The following is a 9,637-nucleotide window of genomic DNA, read 5'->3' on the forward strand; positions in this document are numbered from 1 at the left end:
CCCGTTTCCATATGAGTTGGGAAATTGTGTTAGATGTAAATATAAACGGAATACAATGATTTGCAAATCATTTTCAACCCATATTCAATTGAATGCACTACAAAGACAATATATTTGATGTTCAAACTCATAAACTTTATTTTTTTTTGCAAATAATAATTAACTTAGAATTTCATGGCTGCAACACGTGCCAAAGTAGTTGGGAAAGGGCATGTTCACCAATGTGTTACATCACCTTTTCTTTTAACAACACTCAATAAACGTTTGGGAACTGAGGAAACTAATTGTTGAAGCTTTGAAAGTGGAATTCTTTACCATTCTTTTTTTTATGTAGAGCTTTAGTCGTTCAACAGTCCGGGATCTCCGCTGTCGTATTTTAGGCTTCATAATGCGCCACACATTTTCAATGGGAGACAGGTCTGGACTGCAGGCGGGCCAGGAAAGTACCCGCACTCTTTTACTACGAAACAAAGCTGTTGTAACACATGGCTTGGCATTGTCTTGCTGAAATAAGCAGGGGCGTCCATAATAACGTTGCTTGGATGACAACATATGTTGCTCCAAAACCTGTATGGACCATTCAGCATTAATGGTGCCTTCACAGATGTGTAAGTTACCCATGCTTTGGGCACTAATACACCCTCAAACTATCACAGATGCTAGCTTTTCAACTTTGCGCCCATAACAACCCGGATGGTTATTTTCCTCTTTGTTCCAGAGGACACCACGTCCACAGTTTCCAAATTTAATTTGAAATGTGGACTTGTCAGACCACAGATGAGCTTGAGACGAGCAGAGCCAGCGACGTTCCTTGGTGTTGTTGATAAATGGGTTTTGCTTTGCATAGTAGAGCTTTAACTTGCACTTACAGATGTAGCGACCAACTGTAGTTACTGACAGTGGTTTTATGAAGTGTTCCTGAGCCCATGTGGTGATATCCTTTACACACTGATGTCGGTTTTTGATGCAGTACCGCCTGAGGGATCAAAGGTCCGTAATATCATCGCTTATGTGGAGTGATTTCTCCAGATTCTCTGAACCTTTTGATGATTTTATGGACCGTAGATGGTAAAATCCCTAAATTCCTTGCAATAGCTCGTTGAGAAATGTTGTTCTAAAACTGTTTGACAATTTTCTTACAAATTGGTGACCCTCGCCCCATCCTTGTTTGTGAATTACTTAGCATTTAATGGAAGCTGCTTTTATACCCAATCATATCACCCGCCTGTTCCCAATTAGCCTGCACACCTGTGGGATGTTCCAAATAAGTGTTTGATGAGTATTTCTCAACTTTATCAGTATTTATTGCCACCTTTCCCAACTTCTTTGTCACATGTTGCTGGCATCAAATTCTAAGGTTAATGATTATTTGCAAAACAAAACAAAAATGTTTATCAGTTTGAACATCAACTATGTTGTCTTTGTAGCATATTCAACTGAATATGGGTTGAAAATGATTTGCAAATCATTGTATTCCGTTTATATTTACATTTAACACAATTTCCCAACTCATACGGAAACGGGGTTTGTAAATAGGAGATGCACACGCTCATATGTCATAAATAGGAGGACACTACACCTGGGAGAATGATTTGGAGTGCATGAGTAAGTGGACAAGCTGGTGATGATTGAGAAGTATGTTGTGTTGGGGAACAAACTGCTGAGTCAGCAGGAGGAGCTCTGGTGATGCATCTACTGCCATCTTGTGGTGTTTAATGATAAAAACAACAGGTCGCCTACAGCCACAGCTCTAATTATACTGTATCTCTTGCTGTAAGATGACCTCTCACAGTAGTATCTCTTATAGTAGTATATTTCTCACAGTAGTATATCTTACAGTAGTATATTTCTCACTTGTATATATCTTAAAGTAGTATATCTCTTACTAGTATATCTCTTATAATAGTTTATCGCTTACGAGTATATATTTTATAATAGTATATTTTTCACAGTAGTATCTCTTACAGTAGTATATCTTTTATAGTAGAATATTTTTCACAGTAATATCTCTTACAGTAGTATATCTCTTACTATTATATATATCTTACAGTAGTATATCTCTTACTAGTATATATATCTTACAGTAGTATATTTCTCAGTAGTATCTATTTTAGTACTATAATCCTAACAGTAGTATCTCTTACTAATATTTATCTAATCGTAGTATATTTATCATAGTAGTATCTCTTATAGTAGTATATTTCTTATAGTAATATTATCACTGTAGTTATCTTTCAGTAGTATTATATCTTATAATAGCATATACTTTACAGTGTATTATATCTTATAATAGTATATACTTTACAGTAGTAGATATGTTGTTGTAGTATTATCTCTGTACTTATATATATCTTGCAGTAGTACAAACGTTTGTATTATATTTCATAATACTATATACTTTGCAGTAGTAGTATATCTTACAATAATATATACTTTACAGTAGTATATATCTTATGAAAGTATTATCTCTGTAGTTGTATATATCTAGCAGTAGTATTACATCTTATAATAGTATATACTTTACAATAGTATTATATCTTATAATAGTATACATCTTATACTAGTATAATCTCTGTAGTTGTATATATCTAGCAGTAGTATTATATCTTATAATAGTATATACTTTATAGTAGTATTATATCTTATAATAGTATATACTTTACAGTAGTATATACCTTATAGTAGTATTATCTCTGTAGTTGTATATATCCTTCTGTAGTATTATATCTTATAATAGTATATACTTTATAGTAGTATTATATCTTATAATAGTATATACTTTACAGTAGTATATACCTTATAGTAGTATTATCTCTGTAGTTGTATATATCCTTCTGTAGTATTATATCGTATAGCAGTATATACTTTACAGTAGTATATATCTTATAGTAGTATTATCTCTGTAGTTGTATATATCCTTCTGTAGTATTATATCTTATAGTAGTATATACTTTACAGTAGTATATAACTTATAGTAGTACATACTTGACATGATCTAATAGTAGTATTCATGGTATTTTAGCTGTACCTGTCTTTGAGAAAAACATTTTGTCTCGTTATTATGTTATAACGTTGTTATCATGCTGTCACGTTGTTATGATGCTGTCACGTTGTTATCATGCTGTTATGTTGTTATCATGCTGTTATGTTGTTATCATGCTGTCACGTTGTTGTCATGCTGTCACGTTGTTATCATGCTGTTATGTTGTTATCATGCTGTCACGTTGTTATCATGCTGTCACGTTGTTATCATGCTGTTATGTTGTTATCATGCTGTCACGTTGTTATCATGCTGTCACGTTGTTGTCATGCTGTCACGTTGTTATCATGCTGTCACGTTGTTATCATGCTGTCACATTGTTATCATGTTGTCACAATGTTATCATGTTGTCACGTTGTTATCATGCTGTCACGTTGTTATCATGCTGTTATGTTGTTATCATGCTGTCACGTTGTTATCATGCTGTCACGTTGTTGTCATGCTGTCACGTTGTTATCATGCTGTCACGTTGTTATCATGCTGTCACATTGTTATCATGTTGTCACAATGTTATCATGTTGTCACGTTGTTATCATGCTGTCACGTTGTTATCATGCTGTTATGTTGTTATCATGCTGTCACGTTGTTATCATGCTGTCATGTTGTTGTCATGTTGTTATCATGTTGTCACGTTGTTATGCTGTCACGTTGTTGTCATGTTGTAATAATGTTGTCACGTTGTTATCATGCTGTCACATTGTTGTCATGTTGTTATCATGTTATCACATTATCATGTTGTCACATTATCATGTTATCATGTTGTCACGTTGTCATGTTGTTATCCTGTTGTAACGTTGTTATCCTGTTGTAACGTTGTTATCATGTTGTCATGTTGTGACGTTATCATGCTGTCATGTTGTTATCATGCTGTCACATTGTTGTCATGTTGTTATCATGTTGTCACGTTATCATGCTGTCACATTGTTATGTTGTCATGTTGTTATCATGTTGTCGCGTTGTTATCATGCAGTTATGTTTTTATCATGTTGTCATGTTGTTATGTTGTCACGTTATCATGTTGTTATCATGTTGTCATGTTGTCACGTTGTTATCATGCTGTCATGTTGTTATCATGTTATCATGTTTTCATGTTATCATGTTGTCACGTTGTTATCATGCTGTCACGTTGTTGTCATGTTATCATGCTGTCACGTTCTTGTTACGTTGTTATCATGCTGTTATGTTGTTATCATGCTGTCATGTTGTTATCATGTTGTCACGTTGTTATCATGCTGTCACGTTGTTGTCACGTTGTTATCATGCTGTCACGTTGTTGTCATGTTGTTATCATGTTATCACATTATCATGTTGTCATGTTATCATGTTGTCACATTATCATGTTGTCATGTTGTTATCATGTTGTCACATTATCATGTTGTCATGTTGTTATCATGTTATCACATTATGTTTTCATGTTGTTATCATGTTGTCACGTTGTCATGTTTTTATCCTGTTGTAACGTTGTTATCATGTTGTCATGTTGTCACGTTATCATGTTGTGACGTTGTCATGCTGTCACGTTGTTATCATGCTGTCACATTGTTGTCATGTTGTTATCATGTTGTCACGTTATCATGCTGTCACATTGTTATGTTGTCATGTTGTTATGTTGTCACGTTATGTTGTCATGTTGTTATCATGTTGTCACGTTGTTATCATGCAGTCATGTTTTTATCATGTTGTTATCATGTTGTCACGTTATCATGTTGTCATGTTGTCACGTTGTTATCATGCTGTCATGTTGTTATCATGTTATCATGTTTTCATGTTATCATGTTATCATGTTGTTATCATGTTGTCACGTTGTTATCATGTTGTCACGTTGTTATCATGCTGTCACGTTGTTATCATGCTGTCACGTTGTTGTCATGTTGTTATCATGTTGTCATGTTGTTATGCTGTCACGTTGTTGTCATGTTGTTATCATGTTGTCACATTATCATGTTGTCATGTTGTTATCATGTCACATTATCACATTGTCATGTTGTTATCATGTTGTCACGTTGTTATGTTGTCATGTTGTTATCATGTTGTCACGTTGTTATCATGTTGTCACGTTATCATGTTGTCACGTTGTCATGCTGTCACGTTGTTATCATGGTGTCACATTGTTATCATGTTGTCATGTTGTTATCATGTTGTCACGTTATCATGCTGTCACATTGTTATCATGTTGTCATGTTGTTATCATGTTGTCACGTTATGTTGTCATGCTGTTATCATGTTGTCGCGTTGTTATCATGCAGTCATGTTTTTATCATGTTGTCATATTGTTATCATGTTGTCACGTTATCATGTTGTTATCATGTTGTCAAGTTTTTATCATGCTGTCATGTTGTTTTCATGTTGTCACGTTGTTATCATGTTGTCACGTTGTCATGTTATCATGCTGTCATGTTGTTATCATGTTGTCACTTTGTTATCATGTTGTCATGTTGTTATCATGCTGTCATGTTGTTATCATGCTGTCATGGCGCCAGCGCCCCCCGCGGCCCCAAAGGGGAATAAGTGGTAGAAAATGGATGGATGGATTGATGTTGTTATCATGTTGTCACATTGTTATCATGTTGTCATGTTGTTATCATGTTGTTATCATGTTGTCACGTTATCATGTTGTCACGTTATCATGTTGTCACATTATCATGTTGTCATGTTATCATGTTGTCACTTTATCATGTTGTCATGTTGTTATCATGTTGTTATCATGCTGTCATGGCGCCAGCGCCCCCAAAAGGGAATAAGTGGTAGGAAATGGATGGATGGATGGATGTTATTATGTTGTCACATTTTTATCATGTTGTCACGTTGTTATCATGTTGTCACATTATCATGTTGTCACGTTGTTATCATGTTGTCACGTTATCATGTTGTCACGTTTTTATCATGCTGTCATGTTGTTATCATGTTGTCACATTGCTGTTATGTTGTCACGTTGTTATCATGTCACGTTATCATGTTGTCACATTGTTATCATGCTGTCGCGTTGTTATCACATTGTAAAATGATAAGTTGTTGTTGTTTGCAGTGAAAAAATAAAACTGATATTTCTATCTTGCAGCTCTTCCCCAAGGTGCGACCCAAGCGCATCTCCTGAAAAGAGCAAGTTGAAGGAAAATTCAGTATTCATGTTTTGTCACTGCACTCCAAGTGGGCGGGACTTGTGACTGCAGCCAATCACGCCTGAGCAAACAGGAAGTGGGTGCAAGTCAGTGGTCAGACTGGAGTTCAAGCTTTTAGGAATATTTTTCTTTATTTGTATATTTCATCTGTACTTTGTGAAAATATGTATGTCATTTGTATTATATTTCATATTTACTCTTCAAGAATGCGTATGTTCTGTTTGTCACCATGACATGGCCTTTTTTTTGTCTACATTTCTACTGCTTAGTCTCTTTGTATAGTCATAGTATTACACACTAGTCATAATGATGATGATAATACAAACTAGTCATAATGACGATAATAATACAAACTAGTCATAATAATATACTATAGTCATAATTATGATAATAATACACACTAGTCATAATGATAATGATGATAATACACATTAGTATTAATGATGATGATAATAATACACACTAGTCATAATGATGATAATACACATTAGTCATGATGTTGACAATAATAATACACACTAGTCATGATGATGATAATACACAGTAGTCATAATAATAATACACACTAGTCATAATGATGATAATACACAGTAGTCATAATGACGATAACAACACAGACACAGTATGTACCATGTTTTGTATGATGCAACTAATGCCCTGCAATGTCTACTAGCGGCCACTAGGCGGTGGCACGTGACCAAGTATTAAAAGAGTCTGCTTCTTTTTTTTTCTTCTGGCTTCAATTATTTTGTGTTAGGAAATGCTGCAAAAATAAAATCTGCATATTTTTACTGAAGAAAATGTAACTGCAGTGATGCAAATATTGCATACTGCCACTTTTGAAAGAGCTCTTTTGTTCATGTTTTAGTTTTAAATCTTGCATTCTGCAGCTGACTCTTGACCCCTGACCCATTCTCAGCCAAAAGGAGAAGAAGGCAGAGTTACCATGAACACAACTTGACCAATGGCAATGCCTGACTGGGATCCAATATTCTTTCATAAACAACTTTTTTCATGTGTACAAAAAGATGCATGTGGGAGGAGACAGATCCAAGGATCAAAAAGAAGATTTCAATGTTGAGCAGCACACCTGTGAAAGGTTTTCTCCTAATTATTCAATCATACTGACATCTATGTATCTTATTAACTATTATAGTGTTTGTTATTAACTATTATAGTTTTTATGTTATTAACTTTAATAGTGTTTGTTATTAACTATTCTAGTTTTTATGTTATTAACTATTATAGTGTTTGTTAACTATTATAGTTTTTATGTTATTAACTATAATAGTGTTTGTTATTAACTATTATAGTTTCGATGTTATTACCTATAAGTGTGTGTTAACTATTATAGTTTTTATGTTATTAATTACTACAGTTTTTGTGTTATTAACTAAAACAGTGTTTATTAACTATTATAGTTTTTATGTTATTACTATAAGTGTGTGTTACTAACTATTATAGTTTGTATGTTATTAACTATTATAGTTTATGTGTTAACTATTATAGATTTTATGTTATTACCAATTTTAATTTTTATGTTATTAACTAGGCTTCACGGTGGCAGAGGGGTTAGTGCGTCTGCCTCACAATACGAAGGTCCTGCAGTCCTGGGGATAGGTTGATTGGCAACACTAAATTGGCCCTAGTGTGTGAATGTGAGTGTGAATGTTGTCTATCTGTGTTGGCCCTGTGATGAGGTGGCGACTTGTCCAGGGTGTACCCCGCCTTCCGCCCGTTTGTAGCTGAGATAGGTGCCAGCGCCCCCCGCGACCCCACAAGGGAATAAGCGGTAGGAAATGGATGGATGGATGGATGTTATTAACTATTATAGTTTTTATGTTATTAACTATTATAGTTTTATAGTTTTTTATGTTATTAACTATTTTAGTTTTTGCGGTAGTAAATGGATGGATGCACTATTATAGTGTTTGTTAACAACTATAATAGTTTTTATGTTATTAACTATTATAGTTTGTATGTTATGAATTACTACAGTTTTTATGTTATTAACTATGATAGTATTTATGTTATTAATTATTATAGTTTTTATGTTATTGGATACTACAGTTTTTGTGTTATTAACTATAATAGTGTTTATTAACTACAATAGTTTTTATGTTATTAACTATAAGTGTGTGTTACTATTATAGTTTGTATGTTAACTATTAGTTTTTATGTTATTAACTTTTATAGATTTTATGTTATTACCAATTTTAGTTTTTATGTTATTAATTATTATAAAATATGTTATTAACTATTATAGTTTTTATGTTATTAACTATTATAGTTTTTATGTTATTAACCATATAGTTTTTGCGGTAGTAAATGGATGGATGGACTATTATAGTGTTTGTTATTAACTATTATAGTTTTTATGTTATCAATTACTACAGTTTTTATGTTATTACCTATGACAGTATTTATGTTAACTATTATAGTATTTATGTTACTAACTATTATTGTTTTCATGTTAGTAACTATAATAGTGTTTATGTTATCAACTATTATAGTTTTTATGTAATTAACTATATAGTTTTTATGTTATTAACTATAATAGTGTTTGTTATTAACTATTATAGTTTTGATCTTATTAACTATAATAGTTTTTATGTTATTAACTATTATTGTTTTTATGTTAGTAACTATGATAGTGTTTATGTTATTAATTATTATAGTTTTTACTTAATTAACTATTATAGTTTTTATGCTATTAACTATAGTAGTGTTTGTTATAAACTATTATGTTTGTTATGTTATTAACTACTATAGTTTTTATATTATTAACTATTATAGTTTTTATGTTATTAACCATATAGTTTTTGCAGTAGTAAATGGATGGATGGACTATTATAGTGTTTGTTATTAACTATTATAGTTTTTATGTTATCAATTACTACAGTTTTTATGTTATTACCTATGACAGTATTTATGTTAACTATTATAGTATTTATGTCACTAACTATTATTGTTTTCATGTTAGTAACTAATATAGTGTTTATGTTATCAACTATTATAGTTTTTATGTAATTAACTATATAGTTTTTATGTTATTAACTATAATAGTGTTTGTTATTAACTATTATAGTTTTTATCTTATTAACTATAATAGTTTTTATGTTATTAACTATTATTGTTTTTATGTTATTAACTATAATAGTGTTTATGTTATTAATTATTATAGTTTTTACTTAATTAACTATTATAGTTTTTATGCTATTAACTATAGTAGTGTTTGTTATAAACTATTATGTTTGTTATGTTATTAACTACTATAGTTTTTATGTTATTAACTATTATAGTTTTTATGTTATTAACCATATAGTTTTTGCGGTAGTAAATGGATGGATAGACTATTATAGTGTTTGTTATTAACTATTATAGTATTTATGTTATCAATTACTACAGTTTTTATGTTATTACCTATGACAGTATTTATGTTAACTATTATAGTATTTATGTTACGAACTATTATTGT

The 9,637-nt window shown here is 31.7% G+C and overlaps 1 protein-coding gene across 2 annotated transcripts in view; it reads left to right on the forward strand.

Annotated features, from left to right (window-relative positions):
• ppp1r13l (protein phosphatase 1, regulatory subunit 13 like) overlaps positions 1-6,883 on the forward strand; it is a 45,673-nt gene extending 38,790 nt beyond the window's left edge. For both annotated transcript variants that reach the window (XM_061877914.1, XM_061877915.1), the window contains exon 13: positions 6,099-6,883. In XM_061877914.1, coding sequence (XP_061733898.1) covers positions 6,099-6,134 — 36 coding nt within the window. In that variant the 3' untranslated portion in view covers positions 6,135-6,883. The remainder of the gene's footprint in view (positions 1-6,098) is intronic.
• Positions 6,884-9,637: the final 2,754 nt, after the last annotated feature.

Source organism: Nerophis ophidion, linkage group LG18 (assembly GCF_033978795.1).
Source record: "Nerophis ophidion isolate RoL-2023_Sa linkage group LG18, RoL_Noph_v1.0, whole genome shotgun sequence".
In the NCBI taxonomy this organism is placed as follows: domain Eukaryota; kingdom Metazoa; phylum Chordata; class Actinopteri; order Syngnathiformes; family Syngnathidae; genus Nerophis; species Nerophis ophidion.